The 27,799-nt window shown below is 55.3% G+C and overlaps 3 protein-coding genes across 6 annotated transcripts in view; 2 read left to right on the top strand and 1 right to left on the bottom strand.

Annotated features, from left to right (window-relative positions):
- The window catches only part of LOC134055624 (solute carrier family 22 member 6-B-like), a 2,459-nt gene extending 762 nt beyond the window's left edge, over positions 1–1,697 (top strand). Inside the window, exons 2-5 of the mRNA XM_062512030.1 lie at positions 4–172; positions 385–493; positions 591–783; positions 1,566–1,697. Coding sequence (XP_062368014.1) covers positions 4–172; positions 385–493; positions 591–783; positions 1,566–1,697 — 603 coding nt within the window. The remainder of the gene's footprint in view (positions 1–3; positions 173–384; positions 494–590; positions 784–1,565) is intronic.
- A 2,962-nt stretch (positions 1,698–4,659) lies between these two features.
- On the top strand, positions 4,660–15,193 carry LOC134055683 (solute carrier family 22 member 6-like). Of its 2 annotated transcripts, none has more exons than XM_062512116.1 (10): positions 4,660–5,049; positions 5,158–5,261; positions 5,642–5,796; positions 6,230–6,398; positions 6,874–6,997; positions 7,559–7,668; positions 8,272–8,486; positions 9,825–9,933; positions 10,603–10,806; positions 14,911–15,193. In XM_062512116.1, the coding sequence occupies exons 1-10, from the start codon at positions 4,660–4,662 to the stop codon at positions 15,065–15,067; spliced, it is 1,737 nt and encodes a 578-aa protein (XP_062368100.1). In that variant the 3' UTR covers positions 15,068–15,193. The 2 variants fall into 2 exon arrangements, with proteins under 2 accessions (XP_062368100.1, XP_062368101.1); XM_062512117.1 differs by lacking the exon at positions 14,911–15,193 and adding an exon at positions 11,500–12,283.
- Positions 12,449–26,771, bottom strand: DPF2 (double PHD fingers 2). 3 transcript variants are annotated; one of them, XM_062512120.1, is made up of 12 exons: positions 26,736–26,771; positions 24,525–24,685; positions 23,479–23,586; positions 22,948–23,111; positions 22,066–22,158; positions 21,764–21,842; positions 21,180–21,221; positions 18,927–19,064; positions 18,661–18,789; positions 17,667–17,779; positions 16,709–16,790; positions 12,449–14,691 (listed from the first exon to the last, which is right to left on the bottom strand). In XM_062512120.1, the coding sequence occupies exons 1-12, from the start codon at positions 26,765–26,767 to the stop codon at positions 14,615–14,617; spliced, it is 1,218 nt and encodes a 405-aa protein (XP_062368104.1). In that variant the 5' UTR covers positions 26,768–26,771; the 3' UTR covers positions 12,449–14,614. The 3 variants fall into 3 exon arrangements, with proteins under 3 accessions (XP_062368104.1, XP_062368105.1, XP_062368102.1); XM_062512121.1 differs by lacking the exon at positions 21,180–21,221; XM_062512118.1 differs by lacking the exons at positions 12,449–14,691; positions 16,709–16,790; positions 17,667–17,779; positions 18,661–18,789; positions 18,927–19,064 and having other exon boundaries at positions 20,019–21,221.
- Positions 26,772–27,799: the final 1,028 nt, after the last annotated feature.

Genomic DNA, 27,799 nt, shown 5'->3' with positions numbered 1-27,799 from the left:
CAGAACTTCGAGTTCAACATCTACATCATCCAGCTGATCTTCGGTGCCGTGGACATCCCGGCCAAGCTGGTGTCCATCCTCACCATCACCTACGTGGGGCGCCGCTTCACCCAGGCCTTCGCCCTCATCCTGGCCGGCTTGGCCATCCTGGCCAACACCTTGGTGCCACGAGGTGAGGTCAGGGATGGTGCCGGTGGTGTCCCCTCGTCTCCAACCTCCCTGGGGTGAGCCAAACCCATTGCTGGGACCCCCAGGTTGGGTAATTTCAGCTTTTTTCTGGAGGATTAGCCCCAGATCCTGGTGTTTGGGCTCCTGTCTAATCGAGTGAACTCAGCCCAGGTGGGGACCCTGAGGTGATTCCCAGGTGTCCCGTTGTCCTCACAGACCTTCGGACACTCCGGACAGCTCTGGCCGTCTTTGGCAAAGGTTGTTTGGCCGCATCCTTCAACTGCGTCTTCCTCTACACGGGCGAGCTCTACCCCACCGTGATCCGGTAAGGATGTGTCCGCGGTGTCTGCGGTGGTCCCACAGTGACAGGGTGGTCCCTCAGGTGCCCCCAGGTGCCCTCAGGACCTCTGGGTGTCCCACAGGCAGACGGGCATGGGCTTGGCCAACACCATGTCGCGGCTGGGCAGCATCATGGCCCCCCTGGTGAAGATGGCTGGCGAGCTCTTCCCGGCGCTGCCCTTCATCATCTACGGCGCCGCACCCGTGGTCTCGGGGCTGGTGGCCGCGTTCCTGCCCGAGACACGGAACGTGGCCCTGCCCGAGACCGTGGAGGAGGTGGAGGGAAGGTGGGGCTGGGGAAGATGAGGGGAAGGGAGGGGATGAATGGATGATGGGTGGATGGATGGATGATGGGTGGATGGATGGATGGATGGATGGATGATGGATGGATGGATGGATGATGGATGGATAGGGATTGATGGATGGATGGATAGGGATTGATGGATGGATGGATGATGGATGGATGGATGGGTGGATGGATGGATGGATGGATGGATGGATAGATGGATGGATGATGGATGATGGATGATGGATGGATGGATGGATAGGGATGGATGGATGGATGGATGGATGGATGGATGGATGGATGGATGGACCAGCACCATGAACCCCTCCTGTTCCCTCCAACCCCCCCATCCCTCCCTCCTCACCAGGACACAATCCCAGAAGGACGAAGCCCAGCACCTCCAGGTCCCACTCCAGCCCTCCCAGTCCAGCAACTCCACAGCGCCCCATTAGTGCCACCCTCCACCAGGGCACCCCCAAAATCCTCATCCCTCGATGCTCCCTCCGGGTCAATGAGCAGGATTTGGGGAGTGGGGAGGGTTCAAGCTCCCCCCCGAAGAGCAAAGGGACAACAGTGACCATGAGGGGACCCCAGTGCCCCCTCCCCATAGAGTGGGGGGGGACGCTGGAGCCACCCGAAATCTCTGTGTCGGGGACGGTTCAGCCGTGCCGGAATAAAAAAAAATAAAAGCAAAAACTCGTGTGAAATGCGGCCGGTGGGGGTAGGGTGGGGTGGGGGTTGTTTTCCCACGGCCGCGGGGGGTCCCGCGCAGCCGGACCCGTCCCGCCCCAAAGGAAAATACGGGAAGCAGCTGGACACTGCAGCCTCGGCACCGCGGGACCCCCCCGTGCCCCCTCCCCCTCGGCCAGAGCTGCCGGGGATGGACAATGTCAGGAGAGAGTGAGGGAAGGATCTGGGATCCTGAGGATTTGGGATCCTGAGAAATGGGGAATCCCAAAAATTTGGGATCCCAAGAATCCTCATGTCTGGGTGCCCAGAGACCCCAAGGACCCACATCCCCTGATCCTGGACATCCCAAAGACCACGGGATCCCCAGGATTCAGCTGTTCGGAACCCTGGGAATCCCAGGGACCCAAGATCCCAGCACCAGGGTACCCAAACATCCCAAGAGCTCAGGGATCCCAAAGACCTCGGGATCCCAAGAACCAAGGACTCAGGTGCCTGAATGTCCCGTGATCCAGGATCCCAGGGATCCAGAACCCCCCAGGATCCCAGGGATCCCGACATTCTGAGGACGCGGGGATGTCACAGACCCAGATATCCCAGAATTCTCAAGTTCTCACAGATCCCGAGGATCCACGTGTCCAGCCCACACCATTCCCACTTGACCCCTGACCCGGGAGTTCCAATCCGGGTGTCCACCCCCCACGTCCCCCCCCCATTCTGCTCACGCTCCGCTGCCCCCATCGCCCTCCGGCCCGGGGTCCAAGGGGCTCCCGAGGATTCAGTTCAGGGCCCCCGGGACTTTGCCTCATCAATGATCCACCCTGGAGAGGCAGCACGGCCCAGAGGGGGCTGGGGGTCCCCCGGCTGCCGGGGACTGGGGGTGTCCAGGCAGAGAACCAGGATGGATTTGGTGGCACAGAAGTGTCACGGTTGGGTGTCCCCGCCGTGGTCGGCACCGGCATTTCCGCCCCGAGAGCGTCTCCACCGACCCATGGCCCGATCCGGAGTCAAACGTTAACTGGGACCGGGGTGGCCTTAAATAGGAGCGGGGCAGGCCAGGGGCAGGGCAGGGCCATGGGGGGGTGGTAGCGGCCGGCCGAGGGCTCCGGGCAGCGCGGTCTGGTGCTGGGAGAGCCGGGAGGTACCGGGAGCCACGGACAGGTGAGTGATCAATAGAGAGATCGATGGGCTGGTCATGGAGAGCCTGGTGAGCTCAGGAGAGAGAGCAAAGCTCAGCTGATCAATCGATCGATTGATGGAGACAAGGGCTGATCAATAGGGAGATTATAGGTCAGGAGGTTGATCAATAGAGAGATCAAAATAAGTAAATCATCCAATAGAGATGTTAAAAGTCAATCAATCAATCAAGAGAGCAATTAAATGTCAATAAATCAATCAATAGGAAGATTACAGGCCACGAGACTGATCAGGAAAGAGGTGAAGATTGATACATTGATCAACAGATTATAAATCAATAACTGGATCATTGGACTCATTGATGGAGAAGGAGATAATTATTCTGATTGGTCAATCACGGTTCAATAGATTCATCTATAGAAAAATAAAGACCAAGCAGATGATCAATCAATAGATTGGAGATCAATTAATTGGTACTAGAGATACACAGACCAACTGATGGATCAATAGAGATTCCTCTAGATCAATCAACTGATTGATCAAGTCATCAATAGGTTAATAGATTAATCCAAAGGTGAATAGATCAATAACCAAAACATATGGATCAATAAACTAATGCATAAAGAGATCATGGGCTAATTATGATGGACCCATTATAGATAAGGGGAGTTGAGTGATCAATAATTTACCAATAGAGAAAGAACTCGCTGAATTGATTGGCAGGGATCAACAGATCCCAATAGATCAATCAATAAGTTGATTATCAGCAGATAATCGATTTGTTGATAGGCTAAGGATCAATAAATGGGCAGAGACAGGCGTGGGCAGCAGAGAAATCCATTGATCCATGGATTGATTGATTGATTGACTGGGAGGTGAAAGAGGGGCAGGGGGGGAGGGGCCAAGGGAGGGACGGACGGAGGGACGGACGGAGGGACGGACGGAGGGACGGACGGAGGGACGGACGGAGGGACCAGACAGTCTGAGAGTCCAAGAGTCCGAGCCGGAGCTCTGCAGCAGCCAAGGGGGGAGGAGGAGGAAGAGGAGGAGGAGGAGGAGGAGCAGAGCAGGTGGGGATCGATTGATCAGGAGGGATCTGAGGGATTGGTAGGACAGGGGAAGAGAGCATTGATTGATTGATTGATTGATTGATCGATCAAAATTTTGATTACTTAATTGGGGAATGGGTGGGGGGAGGAGCTGAGAGCAAGAAATAATCAGTGATTGATTGATTGATGGATTGATCGATAGAGTGACAGGGTGACAGGTGGATTGATGAATAGGTAATAGATCAATGTATTGACAGATTGATGGACTGATCTACCAATAGATGGATGGAGATCGATAGACTGACAGATGGGTCAGCAGATTGATCAGTCAAGCTGGTGGATCAATCCATTGATGAAGGGATGGATCAATCCATCGGCTGATCAATCTGATAGACCGATTGATTGATTGATTGATTGAGCAATCAATAGGAGATCAATAGAGGGTCCTCGGTCTGGTGACCACCCAGCGTCCTCCATTCACCCTTGGCCACTCCGTGTCCTTCCTCCATCCCCGAGTCCAGCCCTCATCCTCCTCCCCTCAGTCATCCCTTGGTGATCCCTCCACTGACCTCCTGACCCACCCCTCTGTCCATCCCCCTGTCCATCCTCTGTCCATCCCTCTGTCCATCCCTCTGTCCACCCCTCTGTCCATCCCTCTGTCCACCCCTCTGTCCACCCCTCTGTCCATCCTCTGTCCACCCCTCTGTCCATCCCTCTGTCCATCCCTCTGTCCATCCCTCTGTCCATCCCTCTGTCCACCCCTCTGTCCATCCCTCTGTCCATCCCTCTGTCCATCCCTCTGTCCATCCCCCTGTCCATCCTCTGTCCATCCCTCTGTCCACCCCTCTGTCCATCCCTCTGTCCACCCCTCTCTCCATCCACTGACCCCTCTCTGGCCATTCCCTGACCAACCCTCGCTCCCTCCCTCACCTTTCCTCCTCTCCCCACCCCCAGCTGACCTGGCCCGCGTCCAGCTCCATCCCCTCTCCGGCCATGTCCTTCGTGGAGCTGCTGGCCCGCCTGGGCGGCATGGGCCGCTTCCAGGTGACGTACGTGGCCGCGCTGGCCATCCCTCTGCTCATGCTGGCCAGCCACAACCTCCTGCAGAACTTCACTGCCGGCGTCCCCGAGCACCACTGCCGGCCCCGGCCCGTGGCCAACGCCACCGCGGCCGCCGTGCCCCTGGCCGTGTCCATCCCCTGGGACGGCCACCGCCGGCCCCAGCGCTGCCAACGCTTCGTGGAGCCCCAGTGGCACCTCTTGGACGCCAACGGCTCGGCCGACGCAGCGGCCAACGGCACGGCCAGCGAGGCGGCCACCGAGCCGTGCCACGACGGCTGGACGTACCTGGATGGCATCTTCAGGGACACCATCGTCACCGAGGTGAGGGAGGGGACACCCCGGGGTCCCTGAGGGTGGGGGGGATCGTGGTGACCCCGTGGTGACCCCGTGGTGACCCCGTGGTGACCCCGTGTCCCCTCCCGGTGGCAGTGGGACCTGGTGTGTGACTCCAAGAAGCTGAGGCAGGTGGCCCAGTCCATCTACATGGCCGGGATCCTGCTGGGCTCCAGCCTCTTCGGGGTCCTCTCTGACAAGTGCGTGCTGCTGGCTGGACTGGGAGGGACTGGGAGGGACTGGGAGGGACTGGGAGGGACTGGGAGGGACTGGGAGTGGGGAGGGGCTGCCATGTTCTCTCTGTCCCAGTGTCCCCAGTCCCAGCATGGCTCGTCCCCCTCTGTCCCCACATCACTCCCAGTGTTCCCAGTGCCTTGTGTGCCCATCCCAGCACCCACAGCCCTGTCCCAGTGACCCCAGCACCCCCTGTCCCCCTTCCCAGTACCCACATCCCCAGCCCAGTATCTCCAGAATCCAACATTCTCCCATCCCAGTACATCCCAGTGCTCTCTATATCCCACATCCCAGTGCTCCCAGTGCTCCCAGTGCTCCCAGTGCTCCCAGTGCCGTGTCCCCACAGGTTTGGGCGCCGGGCTCTGCTCACCTGGTGTTACCTGCAGCTGGGGGCGATGGGGGTGGGCACGGCCGCCGCCCCCTCGCTCCTGATTTACTGCGTGTGCCGCTTCCTGACCGGGCTGGCCATGGCCGGGGTGTCCCTCAACTCCGCCTCCCTCTGTGAGCCCCCTGGGAGAGGGACCCCAAACCCAGGGAGGGACCCCCAAAACCCAGGGAAGGACCCCAAAACCCAGGGAGGGACCCCCAAAACCCAGGGAGGGACCCACACATCTACCCCAAACCCCAATGACCCATGGGAGGGGGAAGGTCCCAACCCCACCCACTGACCCCAACCCCACTGACCCACCCCCACTGACCCAACCCCACTGACCAAACCCCACTGACCAAACCCCACTGACCCCAACCCCACTGACCCCAACCCCACTGACCCACCCCCACTGACCCAACCCCACTGACCAAACCCCACTGACCCAACCCAACCCCACTGACCCCAACCCCACTGACCCCAACCCCACTGACCAAACCCCACTGACCCCGATGGGGACCCCACTCCCAGCCCTGGCACTGCCCTGACCCTGCCCTGGTGCCTCAGGCATGGAGTGGATCCCGACAGAGGCTCGGGCTGTGGTGGGCACCATCAATGGCTACTGCTACACCCTGGGCCAGTTCGTGCTGGCGGCCGCAGCCTTCGGGCTCCCGCACTGGCGGCAGCTCCAGCTCGCCGTGTCCCTGCCCTTCTTCGTCTTCTTCTTCTACTCCTGGTACAGGACCCCAGAGTCCATCCCAGTGTCCACCCCACTGTCCATCCCAGTGTCCATCCCACTGTCCACCCGTGTCCATCCCAGTGTCCACCCCACCGTCCATCCCAGTGTCCATCCCACTGTCCACCCGTGTCCATCCCAGTGTCCATCCCACTGTCCACCCGTGTCCATCCCAGTGTCCATCCGTGTCCATCCCAGTGTCCATGCCACTGTCCACCCCACTGTCCATCCCCAGTGTCCAGCCCTGTGCTGGTTTTGGGGAGGAAAAAAGGAGAATGGGGAGTTCGGGGTCTTTAAAGGGTGGGAGAGACCCCCCATCAGATGCTGGGGGTGCCTCTGACCTTTCCCGACCCCTCTGCCCAGGGTCCTTTGGGGTGCAGGGACCCCCAGATCTGCCCCTCCCAGTTTGGGATCCTCTGTGGGGGTGGGAGGTGTTGGGGGGGTTCGGGACCCCCCAGTTCCCCTGTCCCCCCAGGCTGTACGTGGAGTCCGCGCGCTGGCAGGTGACCTCGGGCAGACCCGACCTGGCCCTGCGGGGGCTCCGCAAGGTCGCGAGGGTCAACGGCAGGAAGGAGGAGGGGGACAAACTCAGCGAGGAGGTGGGGAGGGGTCTGGGGGTGTCTCTGAACCCCCAAATCCCCTGATCTGCCCCTAAATCCCCTCCCCCCCCCAGTCCGCAGGTACCTTCCCCTCTATCCCTGACCTGCCCCGATCTCGGGATGTGCCCCAAAACCCCCTGAGCCCCCACCCATGCACCTCTCCCCATTCCCTCCCCCCTCGGCCTCGATCCCCCCAGATCCCCTCTGTCGGACCACCGTGATTGCCCCCAGTCCCCCCGGACCCCTCGGATCCCCCCTGGATTATTATGATCCCTCCCAGGTCCCCCTGATCCCCCCTGGACCCTTCTGATCCACCCTCAAACTCCTCAGATCACCCCCAGAATCCCCAAAGCCCCCCAGATTCCCCTTGGATCCCCTTTGGATCCCCCGGGATCCTCCCCAGACCCACCCGAGCCTCTCGGATCCCCCTCCCCAACCCCTCTGCGCCCTCCCCGGGGCAGATCCTGCAGATCCCTGAGACGGATCCCAGGGGTGGATCCCAGGGGTGGATTCCAGCAGATCCCAGGGGTGGATCCCAGTGGATCCCGTGGCTCTCGGCAGGTGCTGCGGGCTCTGGTGCACCGGGAGCCGCCGCTGCCGGGGGGGGCCGTGGCCGCGCTCGTCCGGACCCCCGGCATGAGGACGGTGTCGTGCGGGGTCTCCTTCGTCTGGTGAGTCCCAGCAAAAAAAAACCAAAAAAACAAACAAAAAAACCCACCTCTTTTTTGGCTAAAAAAATCACTGTTTGGAGAAAAAAACAATATTCCGGGAATAAACCCCACATTTCAGGGAAATAAACCATCAATTTTGGGGTAACACCTCCCCCCGATTTTTAGGGCCAAAAATCACCTTTTGAGGGAAATAAAAATCTCCCCACCTTTTGGGGTAAATCCCCATTTTTGGGGAAACTCTTTCACTTGTTAGGAAAAAATGTATTTTGGGGGAAAGAAGATGTCTGGGGACAAAATAACCCCCATTTTTTCTGGGGAAAAAAAACCTCACCTTTTGGGCAAGAGACGACTTTGGGCAAAGCAACCCACTTCTCTGTGGGGGAGAAAACACCTTTTGGGATAAAATGCCTCTTCTTTCGGGGAGGAAAAATCCCCTTTCTGGGACAAACCCACAACTTTTGGGGCAAAACCAAATAATCTCTTGGGACCAACTCCCACCTTTGAGGGCAAACTTGTGTTTTTTGGGATAATTTCCATTCTTCAAAGTCGAGGCTGCTCGTTTTTTGGGTGGTTTTGGTGCTGATCTGGTGGGTTTTGGCACAGGTTCTCCACCAGCTTCGCCTACTACGGGCTGGCCATGGACCTGCAGGGCTTTGGCTTCAACGTTTACCTGAGCCAGGTGGTGTTCGGGGCCGTGGACATCCCGGCCAAGCTCCTGTCAGTGCTCGTCATCTCCTGCCTGGGCCGGCGCCTGGCCCAGGGTGGCTCCCTGGCACTCGCCGGGATTTGCATCCTGGCCAACATCTTCGTGCCCAGCGGTGGGAGAGGGTGTGGGGAGAGAGGGAGGGACACGGGGGGGACATGGGATGGGGGAGGGATGGCAGTGGGATGGAGGGATGGAGGGTTGGAGGGATGGAGGGATGGAGGGATGGAGGGATGGAGGGATGGAGGGTTGGAGGGATGGAGGGATGGAGGGATGGAGGGATGGAGGGATGGAGGGTTGGAGGGATGGAGGGATGGAGGGTTGGAGGGATGGAGGGATGGCAGTGGGATGGAGGGATGGAGGGTTGGAGGGATCGCAGTGGGATGGAGGGTTGGAGGGATGGAGGGTTGGAGGGATGGAGGGATGGAGGGATGGCAGTGGGATGGAGGGATGGAGGGATGGCAGTGGGATGGAGGGATGGAGGGATGGAGGGATGGAGGGATGGAGGGTTGGAGGGTTGGAGGGATGGCAGTGGGATGGAGGGTTGGAGGGATGGAGGGTTGGAGGGATGGAGGGATGGAGGGATGGCAGTGGGATGGAGGGATGGAGGGATGGAGGGTTGGAGGGATGGCAGTGGGATGGAGGGATGGAGGGATGGAGGGATGGAGGGATGGAGGGTTGGAGGGTTGGAGGGATGGAGGGTTGGAGGGTTGGAGGGATGGAGGGTTGGAGGGATGGAGGGTTGGAGGGATGGCAGTGGGATGGAGGGATGGAGGGATGGCAGTGGGATGGAGGGATGGAGGGATGGAGGGATGGAGGGATGGAGGGATGGAGGGTTGGAGGGATGGCAGTGGGATGGAGGGTTGGAGGGATGGAGGGTTGGAGGGATGGAGGGATGGAGGGATGGCAGTGGGATGGAGGGATGGAGGGATGGAGGGATGGAGGGATGGAGGGATGGAGGGATGGAGGACAACGGGATGAGGGAGGGACATGGGGGGAGGGAGGGATGGAGGATGAAGAGATGGAGAGATGGAGGATGAAGGACAGTGAGGTGGAGAGGGGATGGAGGGAAAGGGGGATGACAGTGAGAGGAATGGAGGAATGGAGAGAGGGATGACAGCGGGACAGAAGGATGGAGGACAGTGGGAGGGATGGAGGATGGAGAACGAGGTGGAGGAGAATGGGTTGGAGGACAAAGGGATGGAGGGATGGACAATGAAGGACAAAGGTGGAGTGAGGATGGAGGGAGGAGGTTGGGAGGAGGGAGGGATGGAGGATGAAGGACAATGGGATGGAGGGATGGAGGAGGGAAGGATGATGAAGGACCATCAGTGGGATGAAGGCTCATTGGAAGAGTGGTCACTGTGGGGGTGAGGGGTCACCATGGGGTGGGGGATGACCCCAGGTGGTCACGGGAGGCGCCGGGGGCCGGGGATGACGCTGTGACCCCCAGAGCTGCCGGCGCTGCGCATGGCCTTCGCCGTCATCGGCAAGGGCGCCTTGGCCGCCTCCTTCAACTGCGCCTACATCTTCTCTGGGGAGCTCTTCCCCACCGTCATCAGGTGGGTGTGGTCAGCACAGCCCCGCCCCCACCTGTCCATCACCAGCCAATCACCGTCCATGAGCCAACCCAACCCTCCATGAACCAACCTCTCATTAACCCAATCTTCATTAACCCAACCCCTCATTAACCCAACCCCTCATCAACCCAACCCCTCATCAACCCAACCTCAATCAACCCAACCTCAATTAACCCAACCCCTCATTAACCCAGCCCCTCATTCATTAACCCAACCCCTCATTAACCCAACCCCTCATCAACCCAACCTCAATTAACCCAACCTCAATTAACCCAACCCCTCATTAACCCAACCCCTCATTGATTAACCCAACCCCTCATTAACCCCTCATTCATTAACCCAACCCCTCATTAACCCAACCCCTCATTAACCCCTCATTCATTAACCCAACCCCTCATTAACCCAACTCCTCATTAACCCAACCCCTCATTAACCCCTCATTCATTAACCCAACCCCTCATTAACCCAACCCCTCATTAACCCAACCCCTCATTAACCCAACTCCTCATTAACCCAACCCCTCATTAACCCATCCCCTCATCAACCCAACCCCTCATTCATTAACCCAACCCCTCATTAACCCCTCATTCATTAACCCATCCCCTCATTAACCCAACCCCTCATTAACCCCACACCGCTCTCCCGGCACAGGCAGACGGGGATGGGTCTGGGGGGCACCATGGCCCGCGTGGGGGGGATGGTCGCGCCCCTGGTGCGCCTCACGGCCGACGTGACCCCGGCGCTGCCCCTCGTCATCTACGGCGCTGCCCCCATCGTGTCGGCCATCGCCACCGGCTTCCTGCCCGAGACCCGTAACGCCGCTCTGCCCGAGACCGTCCAGGACGTCGAGAGGAGGTGAGGGACCCCCAGAACCCCCCGGGACCCCCCCCCACAGCCCCCCTGGGCCCCCCAGCCCTTCCCTGGGAGGATGATTCCCATTTTGGGGTGGGATTGGTTCTTGGAGGAATCCAGGAGCCTTGGGGTCAAAAAGGGATGAAGAAGGTTTTGGGGTTGGGATGAAGGTTTGGGGTTGGGATAAAGGATTGGGGTTGGGATGAAGGTTTTGGATTGGGTTGAAGGTTTTGTGTTGGAGGTTTGGGGTTGGGATGGAGGTTTTGGGGTTAGGATGGAGGTTTTGGATTGGGTTGAAGGTTTTGGGATGAAGGTTTTGGGATGAAGGTTTTGGGATGGAGGTTTTGGGATGAAGATTTTGGATTAGGTTGAAGGTTTTGGGATGGAGGTTTTGGGATGAAGGTTTTGGATTGGGTTGAAGGTTTTGGGATGGAGGTTTTGGGATGAAGGTTTTGGGATGGAGGTTTTGGGATGAAGATTTTGGATTAGGTTGAAGATTTTGGGATGGAGGTTTTGGGATGAAGGTTTTGGGATGGAGGTTTTGGGGTTGGGTTGGACATTTTTGGGCTCAGGAAGGTTTGGGCGTTTGGGCAAAAGACCTGAACATTCTGGGGAGAAAGCTGAAGCTTTTGGGAAGGTTTGAAAGCTCTGGGATTGGGAAGGATGAAAATTTTGGGAATTTTGGGGTCCCTCCAGGGCGGGGCACCTCCAGGACGACGACGTCGCCGTCCCCCTGAGCAGCACCAAGAGCAAGGACGGAACCTGAGCGGGGGTTGGGACCCCCCGGGGGAATTTTGGGGCCAGGACCCCCCTGGAGCCCCCCCAGCCCCTCCCAACCGGGGTTATTTATTGAATCCCAATAAAATCTCGTGGGAATTTTGGGATCCTGCGGGGGACACCCTCCCCCCCCGGAGCTCGTTAATGAGCGTTAATTGGAATTCCCGAAGCTCGGTGGCCTTTGCCCCAATTCCGGGGATTTGGCTGCAAAATAAATCTGGGAACGGGATTAATTCACATTTCCAGGAGGGAGGAAAAAAAAAAGAAAAAACAAAAACAAAAAAAACCCCAACAAAACAAAAAAGAAAAAAAAGCAAAAAAACCACAAAAAACAAAAAAACAAAGCAAAGCAAACAAACAAAAAAGAAGCAAACAAACAAAAAAGAAACAAACAAACAAAAAAACCCAAAAATCCAAAAAAAACCCCAAACGGGGCAAATTTCAACCCCCCCAAAAAAAAAAAAAAACAGTGGCAAAAGCTCAGGAGAAGCCACCTCCCAATCCCAAATCAATGATTTTTTTCACCCCAAAAAAACCAGGCAGCACAAACTCAGAGCAGCCACATCCCCTAAATTCATCTTTTTTACCCCAAATCCAGGCACCCATCAACCCCAAAATCATCCATTTTTACCCCAAATCCCCACTGTGCTCTCAAATCCCCATTTTTGCTCCAAAATCCCTCATTTTTACCGCAAGATCTTCCATTATTTGCCCCCTCCCCCCCCCCCAACGTGCTCAATTTCTGCAAAAATTCCTCCATCTTTGCCCCAAATCCAACTTTCCCCCCCAAAACAAACCTCCCCCTTTTTTTTTTTTTCCCAAAAAATGCTCCACTGGCTCCGTTTTTTTTTTTTTTTTTACCGTTTTTATTACGAAAATTTGAGCCGTTTCGGTGTCGTTTCGCTCTTTCCCAGATAAGACACAACCGTGAAGCTTCGCCCAGGGGAATTTGGGATAAATCTCCCCAATTTTGGGACATTCCCGTGACCCCACGAGAACGGGGGAGGATTGGGGGGGGGGGGAGGGCAAAAAAAAAAAAAAAAAAATCAATCCCATTTGGAACCAAAACTCCGTGAATTCCCCCCAAAATCGCGCTCGGGAAAGGGAAGAGAGAAACCAGCGGGATGAGGCCTCGGATCCGGAATTCCCGCGGAGATTTGGGTCCATTTGGGGAACGTTGGGGTCGTTTTTTCAGTCATTTTGGGGTTATTTTGGTCGGTTTTGGGGTATTTCGATCATTTCGGGGTAATTTCCACGATTTTCGGGGTTATTTCCATCAATTTGAAGTTAAAATTTCGGGACATTTGAGATTTTAACAATGATTTTGGGGTTTGCTTTCGTCGTTTTGGGGTTATTTGGTTATTTTAGGGCTATTTGAGTCATTCAGGGTTTTATTTTGGGTTATTTCAGTGCTTTTAGGGTTATTTTGGTCTTTTTTTTTTTTTTGTCGCTGTTTGAATAATTTTGGATGATTTCAGTCATTTTGGGGTCATTTCAGTAATTTGGGGCTATTTGGTGAATTTTGGGGTTTATTTCAACATTATTTCAGTCATTTTGGGGGTACTTTGGTAATTTTGGAGATATTTCAGGCTTTTTTTTTTTTTTTTTTTTGCATTATTTTGGTCAATTTTTGGGGCAACTTTGGGCTATTTCATTATTTTTGGGATTATTCCATTTTTGGGTTATTTTGGTCATTTCTGGCGTTATTTTTGGCCAGTTTTGGGGTTATATTGGCCGGGTTTGGGGCTATTTTGCCAATTTTTGGGTTGTTTTTCCCATTTTTTTGGGTGATTTCTGCCCTTTTTGGGGCCCATCCCGGGGGCTCCTCTTGGGGGGGGGGTCCGGGGGGAATTTGGGGGTGGAGGGGGGGGGAGGGGCAGTCGGAGGTAGGTGCTTTAAAGTCTTTTTTTTGTTTGTTTTTGTTTTTTTTGGGTGTTTTTTGTGGTTTTTTTTTTTGGTTTTTTTTTTAGAAAAACAGGCACATTCAGTCCACGGGACCCGGGGAGGGGGAAAATTTGGGATTTTTTTGGAGGGATTTGGGGAATTTTGAGGGGTCCCCAAGCCCCTCCCCCAGTGGCGTTTTGGGGCCAAAAGAGGATTTTTTTTTTTTCCTCAGCCCCCCCCCAAAAAAATCCAATCTCAACCCCTCCCCCACCACCAAACCCCAAACCAGCCCTGGGGGGGGGGAGCCAGGAGAAAACCCCAAAATTTGGGGGGGTTTTGCCCCATTTTGTGCCAGTGGGGGAGGGGTGGGGAGGAATCCCCAAATCCAGGGATTTTTGCCCCATTTTGGGGTGGTGGGGGAGGGGTAAGGCCTCGTGGGGGTGGGGGAAGGGCCGGGAGCATCTTGGGGTGGGGGGAGAGAGGGGTGGGGATAAAAATGGGAGGAAAAGGAATAAAAATTAAAGTGGGGAAAAATCCCTCAAAAAATGGAAAAACAAAAAAAAAAAAACAAACAAACAAAAAAAAAAAACCAAAAAAAAGTCCCAAAATCGCCCCGGAATTCTCCCCCCCCAAAAAAAGGAGGGGGGGGAGGGAAATTTGGCAACTTCAGTGCCAGGAGGGGGAGGGGGGTGAGTTTTGGGGTGAAATCCTGGGAAATGTTGGGGGGAGGGATGAAGTCACCTCAGAAAATGTCAGGAGGGAAAAACATTGGGGGAACAAAGGAGCCAAAATTGGGAAAAGGGAGGAAAAAAATAATGAAGGGAACGGAAGAGATTTAAAAAAAAAAATAACAAAACAAAACAAAAAGGATGCAAAAAGGTGAAATAAAGAAAAGGAAAAAGGGAAATGGGGGGTGGGGGAAGGGAATGAGAGGATGAGAAAAAAAAAAAGAAAATATTAAAAAAAAAAGAAGAAAAAGAAAACGGAAATAAAAGAAAAATGACCCCGCTCCTCCCAGAAATGGGAAAATGAAAGGAAAAGAAAAAAAAACCAAACAAAAAAGGAGTGAAAATGATGCAGAGCAAAGGGAAATGAAAGGCCCAGAGTTGAGGGGTGAGGAGGAGGAGGAGGAGGAGGAGGAAGAGCAGGATCAGGAGCTGTTCTGGTTCTGGTAGATCGACGCCTTCTCCTTGAGCAGGTCCAGGCAGAGGTGGCAGCTCCAGCTCCCTGCGGGAAAACGGGGTCAGCCTTCGGCCTCAGCCCCTCCTCCTCCTCCCGGGGGGCAATTAGTGAATGAACCATGGGGTTAATGAGGGCTGGGGGGGGCAGGGAGGGGAGGAAGAGGAGGAGGAAGAAGGAAGGGGATAGAGGAAGTGGAGGGAGGAAGAGGAGGGAAAGGAGAATGGAGGGAGAGGGAAAGGGAGGAGGAAGAAGAAAACAAAAGAGGAAGAAGAGGAAGAGAAAAAGGAGGGAAGAAGAGGAGGAAGAGGAGGAGGAAGAGGAGGAGGAAGAAGAGGAGGAAGAAGAGGATGAAGAGGAGGAGGAAGAAGAGGATGAAGAGGAGGAGGAAGAAGAGGAGGAAGAGGAGGATTTGGGACAATGAAATCCCTCCCCACATCCCAGAAGGAAACCCGGGAAAAATCCTCAGGTTTCCCAGCCCAGGAAAGGATTTGGGGCTGGAATTCCATGGATCAGGAATGGCAGGGATCAAGAATTCCATGGATCAGGATTTCCATGGATCAGGATTTCCATGGATCAGGAATTGCAGGGATCAGGAATTGCAGGGATCAGGAACAGCAGGGATCAGGATTTCCATGGATCAGGATTTCCATGGATCAGGATTTCCAGGGATCAGGATTTCCATGGATCAGGATTTCCAAGGATCAGGATTTCCATGGATCAGGAATTGCAGGGATCAGGAACAGCAGGGATCAGGAACAGCAGGGATCAGGAACAGCAGGGATCAGGATTTCCAGGGATCAGGATTTCCATGGATCAGGATTTCCAGGGATCAGGATTTCCAAGGATCAGGATTTCCATGGGTCAGGATTCCCATGGATCAGGATTTCCATGGATCAGGATTTCCAGGGATCAGGAATTGCAGGGATCAGGAACAGCAGGGATCAGGATTTCCATGGATCAGGATTTCCATGGATCAGGATTTCCATGGATCAGGATTTCCATGGATCAGGAATTGCAGGGATCAGGAACAGCAGGGATCAGGATTTCCATGGATCAGGAATTGCAGGGATCAGGAATTGCAGGGATCAGGAACAGCAGGGATCAGGATTTCCAGGGATCAGGATTTCCAGGGATCAGGAATTCCAGGGATCAGGAATTCCAGGGATCAGGAATTCCAGGGATCAGGAATTGCAGGGATCAGGAACAGCAGGGATCAGGATTTCCATGGATCAGGATTTCCATGGATCAGGATTTCCATGGATCAGGATTTCCAGGGATCAGGAATTGCAGGGATCAGGAACAGCAGGGATCAGGATTTCCAGGGATCAGGAATTCCAGGGATCAGGAATTGCAGGGATCAGGAACAGCAGGGATCAGGATTTCCATGGATCAGGATTTCCATGGATCAGGAATTCCAGGGATCAGGAATTGCAGGGATCAGGAACAGCAGGGATCAGGATTTCCAGGGATCAGGATTTCCAGGGATCAGGATTTCCAGGGATCAGGATTTCCAGGGATCAGGAATTGCAGGGATCAGGATTTCCATGGATCAGGATTTCCATGGATCAGGAATTCCAGGGATCAGGAATTGCAGGGATCAGGAACAGCAGGGATCAGGATTTCCATGGATCAGGATTTCCATGGATCAGGATTTCCAGGGATCAGGATTTCCATGGATCAGGAATTGCAGGGATCAGGAATTGCAGGGATCAGGAACAGCAGGGATCAGGATTTCCAGGGATCAGGATTTCCAGGGATCAGGAACAGCAGGGATCAGGATTTCCATGGATCAGGATTTCCATGGATCAGGATTTCCAGGGATCAGGAATTGCAGGGATCAGGAACAGCAGGGATCAGGATTTCCATGGGTCAGGATTTCCATGGATCAGGATTTCCATGGATCAGGAATTCCAGGGATCAGGAATTGCAGGGATCAGGAACAGCAGGGATCAGGATTTCCATGGATCAGGATTTCCATGGATCAGGATTTCCAGGGATCAGGATTTCCAGGGATCAGGAATTGCAGGGATCAGGAACAGCAGCCCCCAGGGGCCGCACTCACCCTCGGGGGGCTCGGCCATGGGCGGGCTCAGGCAGTACATGTGGTAGCCACGGTCGCAGTCGTCACAGAACAGCAGCTGGTCCTGCCCCGGGGACATTCCCATCATCCCAAATTCCCCCCAAAAAATCCTCTCCCGTTTCCCACAGCTCGCTGAAGGATTCCCCTCCTCACCCCAACCAAAATCTTCCACCTTGTTTTCCCAAAAAATAAAAGTTTCCCTGCAGGAAGATTCCTAGGGATGATGAAAAGCCAAGGATTTCTCCCCAAAATGGCTCTGGGATCCTGCAGGTTATCACATTCCAAAGGCTTTTCCCCGAAAAGAAACTTTTCCAGGGTTACATGGACTCCTAAACCCTGAGGATTTATCCCACAGAAGAGTCTCCAGTGGGAATTTTGGGGCATTCCCAGGTGATTTTTGGGCATTCCCAGGTTCCAGGTGGGTTTTGGGGGCACTCCCAGGTAACTCTGGAGCATCCTCAGGTGATGTTGTGGTTCCCCCAAGTGAATTTTTGATCCCCCTGATGATTTTTTTGCCGCTCCCAGGTGATTTCTGTCACCCCTAGGTGAGTTTTTAACAGCCCCAGGTGAGGTTTTAACAGCCCCAGGTGAGTTTTTAACAGCCCCAGGTGAGGTTTTAACAGCCCCAGGTGAGTTTTTAACAGCCCCAGGTGAGTTTTTAACAGCCCAGGTGAGGTTTTAACAGCCCCAGGTGAGTTTTTAACAGCCCCAGGTGAGTTTTTAACAGCCCCAGGTGAGGTTTTAACAGCCCCAGGTGAGTTTTTAACAGCTCCAGGTGAGTTTTTAACAGCCCCAGGTGAGGTTTTAACAGCCCCAGGTGAGTTTTTAACAGCCCCAGGTGAGGTTTTAACAGCCCCAGGTGAGTTTTTAACAGCTCCAGGTGAATTCTTAACAGCCCCAGGTGAGGTTTTAACAGCCCCAGGTGAGGTTTGGCGCTCACGTCGTTCTCGGAGGTGCCGCAGATGTTGCAGCACTTGCACTCGATGCACTGCCAGCGGTACGTCTTCACTGCTGCCATCATCACCGGGGTGAACTGCAGGCAGGACGGGTGACCTGGGCACAGGGGGACAGCAGGGACAGCTCAGGGACAGCTCAGGGACAGCTCAGGGACAGCTCAGGGACAGCTCAGGGACCTGCAGGCACCACAGGTGACACGGGGCAGGAGGGACATGTGGGGACACCTCAGGATTCCCACCCCTCTCCAGACCAGTCCAAGCTCCCCCAGGAGGAAATCCTTGGAGCCACAACCCCAAAATCCTCCCAAATCTCAGCCCCAGTCCAACTCCTCTAGGAGGAAGAAACCCTTGGCTCCACAATCCCAAATCCCAGCCTCTCCAGGGAGAGGAAATCCATGGACCCACGATCCCAAAGATCCTCCCCTATCTCAACCCAAACCCCAGCCCCAACACCAACCTCAATCCCAACCCAAATCCCAACCTCAGCCCCAGCCCCAACCCAACCTCAATCCCAATCCCCAGCCCCATCCCCAATCCCAATCCCCAGACTCAATCCCAGCCCCATCCCCAATCCCAATCCCAATCCCGCCCCAATCCCATTCCCAATCCCAGCCCCAATCCCAATCCTAATCCCAATCCCAGCCCCAGCCCCAATCCCAATCCCAATCCCAGCCCCAATCACCATCCCATCCCCAGCCCCAATCCCAATCCAAATCCCAGCCCCAATCCCAATCCCATCCCCCAGCCCCAATCCCAATCCCAGCCCCAATCCCAATCCCAATCCCAATCCCAATCCCAGCCCCAATCCCAGCTCCAATCCCAATCCCATTCCCAGCCCCAATCCCAGCCCCAATCCCAATCCCAGCCCCAATCCCAATCCCAATCCCATTCCCAGCCCCAATCCCAATCCCAATCCCAGCCCCAATCCCAATCCCAATCCCAGCCCCAATCCCAACCCCAGCCCCAGCCCCAGCCCACCGGAGCGGCCGCAGTCGGAGCAGGACACGAGCTCCTCGGGCTGTCCCGTCTTCTTGTTGATCTTGGAATCGCCCAGGCAGAAGTCGCAGTAATTGTTGGGAAGGGCCAGCCCGTCCGGACCCTTCTTGGCTGCACAAACGGGGCACGACCCCGGGATCAGGGCACGGAATTCCCAAATCCCCACCCGGAGCCGCTCCCGAGCTGGGACACCTCCAAGGGGGAATTTTGGGATTTTTTTTTTTTTTTTTTTTCCCCCTCCTCCTCACATTTCTGCTCCTCGGAGCGCTGGGAGACGGGAGTGGGGGGCTGGGAGTCGTCCTTGTCATCTCCCTCCTCCTCGGCCAGGTGGGAATGGGCGTAGTGATAGCTCAGCCCCGGGCGGTTCTTGTAGCGCTTCCCGCAGACTGCCGAAAAAATCCGGGAAAAACCCCGGAAAAATCCCAGTCAGGGACTGGCCAGGGGAGGAAAATCCCAAATCCCAAAACCAGAACCTTCCGGAGCCGCCCCGACCCCGGCGCCGGGATGGGAGAGCAGGGGGAGCTCCCACAGGGGATGGAATTGGGAAAATCCACCTGGAATTCCTGAGGAGTTCCAGGGAAATTCCCTGGGATCCCCAAAAGACTTCCAGGTAATGACCCAGGATCCTCAAAGGAATTCCAGGTGAATTCTCCAGGATCCCAAAAGGAATTCCAGACAAATTATCCAGGATCCAGAAGAATTCCAGATAAACTCTCCAGGATCCCCAAAGGAATTCCAGGTGAATTCTCCAGGATCCCCAAAGGAATTCCAGGTGAATTCTCCAGGATCCCCAAAGGAATTCCAGGTGAATTCTCCAGGATCCCCAAAGGAATTCCAGGTGAATTCCCCGGGATCAATCCAACAGCACAATCCCCATCGGGAAGGTATCGGGGAAATTCCCACCCCAAAAAATCCCACCCCAAGGTTAAAAACCGAGGGAAGGGGAAATCTGGGAATTCTGGGGTTCCAAGGAGGGATTTGGCAGCAGCCCTGGATCCATCCCAGCTCCTCCCAACCCCAAAATCCATCGCTTTTCCCAATTCCCAGCCCGGAATTTGGGAGATTTCTGCTTCCATCCGGCTCCTCGTGGATCAGGCAATCAGCTCCAGTTCCTCAGCGCTGCTTTTCCCAGGATTTTTTGGGGTTTTTTTTCCTTTCCCAAAATCCCTTTCCAGCCTCGTTTTGGCGTGGGAAGGATGAGCCTGGATCCAGCTCCTTCCCAGCCTGAAGAATTGGGATAAAATCCCAAAATCCAGCGCCGGATGGGGTATCCCAGGGCTCGGTGAAGACATCCCCCAACGTGTTTTCCCTGTGTTTTTCCATAAATTGGGAATGAGCCTCTTTGGGATGAGTTTTCCCCGATTTTGGGGCTTTCCTGGATCTGCTTCCGCCTCTGGATCCCCCCAGACCATGGAAAAATCAGGGAAAAAGCAGCAGGATCACAGAAAACAGGGGCTCAACTTCCAAAGGGCTCCAGCAGCCCAGGCTGGTTTTTTTTTGGGATAAAAACCACAGGAATCACCCTGGGATCTGTGGGATTCTTGGGAGAAAAAGGATTGGAGCAGCACCAAGGAAAAAGCAGCAATTCCAACGCGATTCCCATGGAATTCCCGACTCCCTCCCAATCCACGGGATTCCAAAGTCACCTTTTTTGGGTTGGTTTTTTTTTTTCCCCCCAAACCTCCAGGACAATCTCCAAACTCAACTCTGGAATTCTCCTCCCGAGGTAGAGGAACGGGAGCTTTGGGAATATCCCAAATTCCTCACCACACCTGAGGCACATCCTGATATTTTTGGGGAATTTTTTAAGGCAAAACCCTGCGGGTTCGGAATGGGAAAACAACACTGGGGAGCTCTGGATTGGGGATTTGGGTGGAAACTCCAGGATTTGGGTGGAAATTCCAGGATTTGGGTGGAAACTGCAGGATTTGGGTGGAAACTCCAGGATTTGGGTGGAAACTCTGGGATTTGGGTGGAAACTCTGGGATTTGGGTGGAAGCTCCAGGATTTGGATGGAAATTCTGGGATTTGGGTGGAAACTCCAGGATTTGGATGGAAATTCTGGGATTTGGGTGGAAACTCCAGGATTTGGGTGGAAATTCCAGGATTTGGGTGGAAACTCTGGGATTTGGGTGGAAACTCCAGGATTTGGGTGGAAATTCCGGGATTTGGGTGGAAGCTCCGTGTTTTTCCCACTGCAGGCTCCACAGGGGGGGTTAATCTTTGTTTTCCCGGCCTCATTCCCTGCTGGAAAAGGGTCAGGGGCCGGAGCGGGGCCGGCGCTGACGTCGCTCCCGTGGCCTTTGGCTTCTCCCTCCCCTCCTCCCGCCCATCCCGCAGGGGAATTTTTTGTTTTGTTTTGTTTTTTTTTTTTTTTTCTTTTTTTTTTTCTTTTTTTTTTTGTTTTTTGGGTGGGGAAAAAAAAAAAGAAATGAAAAAGGGGGTGGGGAAAAAAAAAGGAGGAAAAGCAGGAAAAACGAGCAGAGAGAGAGCGGAACTACCTCGGTCGGGAGGTTTCAAGGAATGCTTTTGTTTGTAACTGTCTGAAACACAGAAAGAGAAGTCGTGAGAGGACACGGACACACGGACACACGGAAATCTGGGAAAAAAAAGGGCAGGAAAAACACAACCTCAGGGAGCCAGGGGGAGAATTAGTGCCGGGAAGTGGCAGGACAGGAGGAAGAAGAGAGAAAAAGGAGCTGGCAAAGCCTCCCTCGTGCTTCCCCATCCCGTTATCCCGCGGGATTCGTGGATTGGGGGGGGTCGGAAGGGACGGAGCCCCCGCTGCCAGGGCTCTGCTGGATCCCACAGCTCCTTAAGGGAGGCTGGGAATGATCCCCGGGACTGGAAAACCACTGGGATGAAGGGGAGGGCCCTTCCTGGCCTCGGGGCTTCTTTGGGAAGTTTCTCCTGGTTTTTCTCCTGGTTTTTCTCCCGGTGTTCTAACCTGCGGCCCCGGGGCCGTTCCCCAGTATTCCCAGTGGGAAAACTCCAGCCAGCTCCGATGGGAAGGAGGTGAGAGCTGGCCCTGCCCTCCCTGGGTGTGGGAATTCCGTGATGCCAGCCCGGGATTGTCCCCACTCACTGTCACACGCGTAGGGTTTGTCCCTGTCCTCCAGGATGGCGGCGTCCAGCTTCTTCCGAGCCCCCCCGACGCCTTTTCCCTGCGGGGGTTAAAAAAAAAAATCGGGATTTGGGAAAAAACCAGGCCGGGATTTGGGAAAAAACCAGGCCGGGATGTGGAGCAGGAACGACCCAACAGTGCCACGCGGTGGGAACAACAAATCCTTGGGAATTCGGGAAGAACGAGGGGGGCCCCGGCACCAATCACGGGTTTTCCTCGCTGCGTGCAGGAAATTTTCCAGGAATTCCCTGGAATTCGCTCACCTTGGCCTTGCCCTTCCCCCTCCTCTTGGGCGTGTCCTCCTCGTAATCCTCGTCGTCCAAATCGTCCAGGAAATCTTCCGGCTCCAGGATCCGCTGGGAATCGGGAGCAGAGGGGTCACGGGGGGAAGAACGGGAAAACACCAGGAAAAACATCGGGAAAAACACCGGGAAAAACATTGGGGAAAAATGGGGAAATACCAGGGAAAACGCCAGGAAAATTCTGGGGAAAACAGGGAAATACCGGGAAGGGAAACAGGAGGGGCTACAACTGGATCCAACACGGAATTCCCAGTTCCCATCCCGGAATTCCCATTATTCTTGTCATTCCCAGTTCACCATTCCCATCATTCCCGCCATTCCCATTGTCATTCCCAGTGCAGCATTCCCATTATTCCCAGAACAGAATTCCCACTATTCCCCTTATTCCCTTTGTCAGAATTCCCACAGCCATTCCTATGGTCATTTCCACTGCCATTCCCACTGCAGAATTCCCATTGTCACTCCCAGTACAGAATTCCCACTGCCATTCTCACTGCCATTCCTAGTACAGAATTCCCACTGCCATTCCCATTGCCATTCCCAGTACAGAATTCCCACTGCCATTCCTAGTACAGAATTCCCACTGCCATTCCCACTGCCATTCCCAGTACAGAATTCCCACTGCCATTCCCACTGCCATTCCCAGTACAGAATTCCCACTGCCATTCCCATTGCCATTCCCAGTACAGAATGCCCACTGCCATTCCCAGTACAGAATTCCCACTGCCATTCCCACTGCCATTCCCAGTACAGAATTCCCACTGCCATTCCCAGTACAGAGTTCCCACTGCCATTCCCAGTACAGAATTCCCACTGCCATTCCCCCCGTGCTCCCTCCGGCACCTTCCTGGCGCGGCTGTTGGTGACCGGGAATTCCCCCAGGCTGTCGTCGTCCATCCTGGGGTCGGGCAGGGATCGTTTTTCCAGGGAATCTGTCCTGAGCAGAGCCTCGAGGCTGCTCCCATCCTGGGCCAGGAGCCCTTCCTTCTTCAGAGCCTGCTCCGTGTCTGGGGAGAAAAACGGGAAAAAAAACGTAGGGGGGGATAGGGAAAAAATGGGGAAAAAACGGGAGAAACACGGGGAAAAAATACATGGGGGAAACGGGGGGGGGAAATGGGAGAAAAACAGGGAGAAATGGGGGGAAAAGGGAAAACCAACACAGGGGAAATGGGAAAAAAGGGGAAAAAGGGGGAAAAAGGGGGAAAAATGGGAAAAAAATGGGAAAAAGGTGTGGGGGGAATGGGAAGAAAACGGGGGGGGGGGGGGGGGCGGGGAAGTGAAAAAAAAAAAAGTGAAGAAGTGGTGGTGGGTGTGGGATGGCGGCGGATTCGGGGTGGAATTCCCAGGAATGCAGCAGGGAAGGGGTGGAATTACCGGGTTTGATGGAGGGGAAGGAGAGCCGGGGGTCCTCCGGGGGGTGGGCGCGGCGTTTCTTACGCCAGCGCCGCGCCGGGTACGAGTAGAGCTGCCCGGCTGCCAAACCTGCCAAAAAAAGCCCAGAAATTCCCCAAAATCCATCCAGGGAGGAGGGACAGAGCTGCTGAGAATGATCCCAGGTTGGGATCAAACACCCCAAAGTTTCCCATGGAGGTGAGAAAAGAGCCTAAAGTGACCCTGGCCCATCCCCGTGGTTTTCCTGTTGTTTTCCTGGTGTTTTCCTCATTTTTTTTTTTTTCCCCCCACTCTTCTCCCACTGTCTCCCATCGTTCTCCCAAGTTTTCCCTCACCATTTCCCCATTGTTCTCCAACTGTTTCCCACCATTTCCTTGCTGTTTCCCCCCCTCCGTTTCCCATAATTTCCCCACTGCTCTCCTGTCATTTCCTGCCATTCTCCTGCTGTTCCCCCATGATTTCCTGCCATTTTCCAGCTGTTTCCCCGTTGTTTCCCCACTGTTCCCCCACCATCTCCCAGGTGTTTACCTGGTGTTTTCCCACTGTTCCCCCACCATTTCCCAGGTGTTTCCCTGTTGTTTTCCCATTGTTTCCCCACCATTTCCCCACCGTTCCCCCATTGTTTCCCCACCACTTCCCCACCGATCCCCCATTGTTTCCCCACCGTTCCCCCACCATTTCCCAGGTGTTTCCCTGTTGTTTTCCCATTGTTTCCCCACCATTTCCCCACCATTTCCCCACCGTTCCCCCATTGTTTCCCCACCGTTCCCCCATTGTTTCCCCACCATTTCCCCACCATTTCCCCACCGATCCCCCACCGTTTCCCCACCGATCCCCCACCATTTCCCCACCATTTCCCCACCGATCCCCCACCATTTCCCCACCATTTCCCCACCGATCCCCCACCATTTCCCCACCGTTTCCCCACCGATCCCCCACCATTTCCCCACCGTTCCCCCATTGTTTCCCCACCATTTCCCCACCGTTTCCCCACCATTTCCCCGTTGTTTCCCGGCCGTTTCCCGTACCGGGCCCACGGTGCCGTTTCTCCATCCAGATGTAGCAGTTGCTCTGGGCCACGCCGGTCTGGGAGTCCAGGAAGGGCAGGCGCACGCTGCGCTCGGCGCAGAGCCGCGCGTTGTAGCTGTGGCACTGCTCCATGGCGTCCCGGTAGTACTGCTCGCCCAGCCTGCACGGGAACGGCACGGAACGGCACGGATCAGAGCTGGGAATGGCATGGAAATGGCACAGGGAATGGCACGGATCAGAGCTGGGAATGGCACAGGATCAGAGCTGGGAATGGCACAGGATCAGAGCTGGGAACGGCACAGGATCAGAGCTGGGAACAGCACAGGATCAGAGCTGGGAATGGCACAGGATCAGAGCCGGGAATGGCACGGGAATGGCACAGGGAATGGCACGGATCAGTGCTGGGAATGGCACAGGATCAGAGCTGGGAATGGCACGGATCAGAGCTGGGAATGGCACAGGATCAGAGCTGGGAATGGCATGGGAATGGCACAGGGAATGGCACAGGGAATGGCACAGGATCAGAGCCGGGAATGGCACAGGATCAGAGCCGTGAACGGCACGGGAATGGCACAGGGAATGGCACAGGATCAGAGCTGGGAATGGCACAGGATCAGAGCCGGGAATGGCACAGGATCAGAGCTGGGAACAGCACGGGAATGGCACAGGGAATGGCACGGGAATGGCACAGGGAATGGCACGGGGATGGCACAGGGAATGGCACGGGAACAGCACAGGAATGGCACAGGAATGGCACAGGATCAGAGCCGGGAATGGCACAGGATCAGAGCTGGGAATGGCACAGGATCAGAGCTGGGAATGGCACGGGAACGGCACAGGGAATGGCACAGGATCAGAGCTGGGAATGGCACGGATCAGAGCCGGGAATGGCACAGGATCAGAGCCGGGAATGGCACAGGATCAGAGCTGGGAATGGCACAGGATCAGAGCTGGGAATGGTACAGGGATCAGAGTTGGGAATAGCAGGGATCGGCACAAGGATCAGCACGGCTCAGCAGCGGGATCGGCACAGGGATGGCAGGGATTGGTACAGGGATGGAAGAGGGAATGGCACAGGGAATGGCACAGATCAGTGCCAGGAACATTGGGATCGGGACAGGAAATGGCAGGGATAGCACTGGGAACACAGGGATTGGCACAGGAATGGCCCACAGGGATTGGAAGCCCTCGGGAATACAACTGCAGATCGCCTGGGATACCCCTGGGGAATATCAGAGACAAAACACTGGAGAATATCAGGGATGGAACTGGAAATTGCCAGGGACAGAACCGACAATGCCAGGAATAGACTCGGGGAATATCAGGGATAAACCCAGGGAATATCAGGGCTAGAACTGGAGACTCCCAGGGACGCAGCCAGGGAACACCCGGGATAAAGAACAGAATTCCCACTCCTTGGCTTCTCCAGGACACTGCCAGGGGTGTGAAGGGAAGAGGTGGAGCAAAGGGATGGACGGGGAAATACCGGGATTTCTAAGGAAATACAGGGATATACACAGAAATACTGGGATTTCAAGGGGAATGCAGGGATTTCGACGGGAATCCAAGAGTTTAGGGGGAGTACAGGGAAGGCTCCCCACAAGTCAGCCTCTCCAGGACCCCCTGGCTGGGATGCACAGGGAAGCAGCGCAGGAAGGAGCAGGGAAGGACAGGGGATGTACAGCGATATTTGGGGACATCTGGGAATATTTAGGGATATTCAAGGATGCAAAGGGATGTGTTGGGATGACTCCCCCGTCCTCGGCCTCCACAGGACGCTCGCACACCGGAGTTCAGGGACACAAAAGGAAGCGCAGGGAATTACAGGGATACAATATAGGGCATTTTAAAGCTTTACAGGGATGAACCCTCCCCTTGCCCTCTCCAGGACCTTCTCAGGGCCAGATCTGAGGGATTCCCCCCACACGGACACTCGGGACCCCCCTCAAATCCCCGCGGCCCTCCCGGTGCTGGGGAGGATTTTGGGGTGTCCTTAACCCCCCTCCCCCCTCAGCAAAGTTCACCGCGAACAATGCGCGCGTGTCTCTTTCCACCCTCCCCCCCCACCTCCCCCCTCCCCGCCCACTTGGTCCCGCCCGGCACACGGGGGTGAATAGGGAGCCCCGTTTCCCGCGCCCGGCCGGGCCGCACCATTCCCGCGCTAGGGGGGCGGGGGGGCCGGGGGGGGGGGGGAAACGACCCGTACTCACAGCTTGACCACATTCTGAACCACCGCCGCCATCTTGGCTCCGCCGCCGGGGCGCCGCGGGGCGCGTGCGCGGAGGGAGGGGCGGGAGGGGCGGGGAGAGAGAGGGGAAGGAGGAGGGAGAAGGAGGAGGAGGAGCAGGGAGAGGGGAGGACGGTGAAAGGGGAGAGGGAGGAGGAGGAGGAGGAGGAAGAAGAAGAAGAAGAGGAGGAGGGAGAGCCCGGGGGAAGGGAGCGTGGAGTCCTCCCGGCCGCTGGGCGGCGCTGTGCGCGTGCGCGGGGAAAAAGGCGGGAAAAGGGGGAATGTGGGGGGGGGAGAGGGCGAAGGTCTGAGGGCAAAAATGGCGGGAAAAGGATGTGAGAGGAGAAACGCACGGAAATAAGGGGGGAAATCCGAGAGAAATGGGCGGATGAAGGTAGGGAGAGAAAGGGAGGGGATGGAGATGAAGGAGGGAGGCAGAGTGGGGGGATATGGGGGGAGATGGAGCGGGGAGACTGAGGGGCCGAATGACGGGAGAATGAGGGAAAAAATGGGAGAGAACAAGGTAGGAGAGTGAGGGAGAAATGGACAGAAAGTCAGGGGGGAAGTGATGGTAGAGGATGATGAGGAGGTTTACCCTGGAAAAAAAGAGACCCCATTGCTCCCTACCATTGCCTGGAAAGAGGTTGGAATGAGGCTGGGGGGAGAGATCCCTTCTCCCGGTGGATAAAGCGAGAGGAAACAGCCTCGAGTTGCAGCAGGGGAAGTTTATTCAAGAAAATTCCTTCATGGAAAGGGTTGTCCCGTCCTGGCACGGGCTGCCCAGGGATGTGGTGGAATTGTTGTCTTGGAATTATCCCAAAAAAAGGCGGGATGCAGCACATGGGGACGCGGTTCACAGATACCAAAACTCCCCAATGTCTGTTCATTACCTCAACCAAACCCAGACACCCCTCCCGCCTCTTCATCCCCTAAAATTCCTGCCAAAATATTCCCATTTTGGAGCTTTTTTCCCTTTTTATCAAACCTAAATTAACCTAATATGCCCAAATTCATCGCCCAGGACAGAGGGAAACAGGCCAGAAACCC

The sequence above is a fragment of the Cinclus cinclus genome, chromosome 33 (assembly GCF_963662255.1).
Source record: "Cinclus cinclus chromosome 33, bCinCin1.1, whole genome shotgun sequence".
In the NCBI taxonomy this organism is placed as follows: domain Eukaryota; kingdom Metazoa; phylum Chordata; class Aves; order Passeriformes; family Cinclidae; genus Cinclus; species Cinclus cinclus.
Note: the sequence above shows the minus strand (reverse complement) of the source record. Positions and strands in the feature narration are given on the sequence as shown.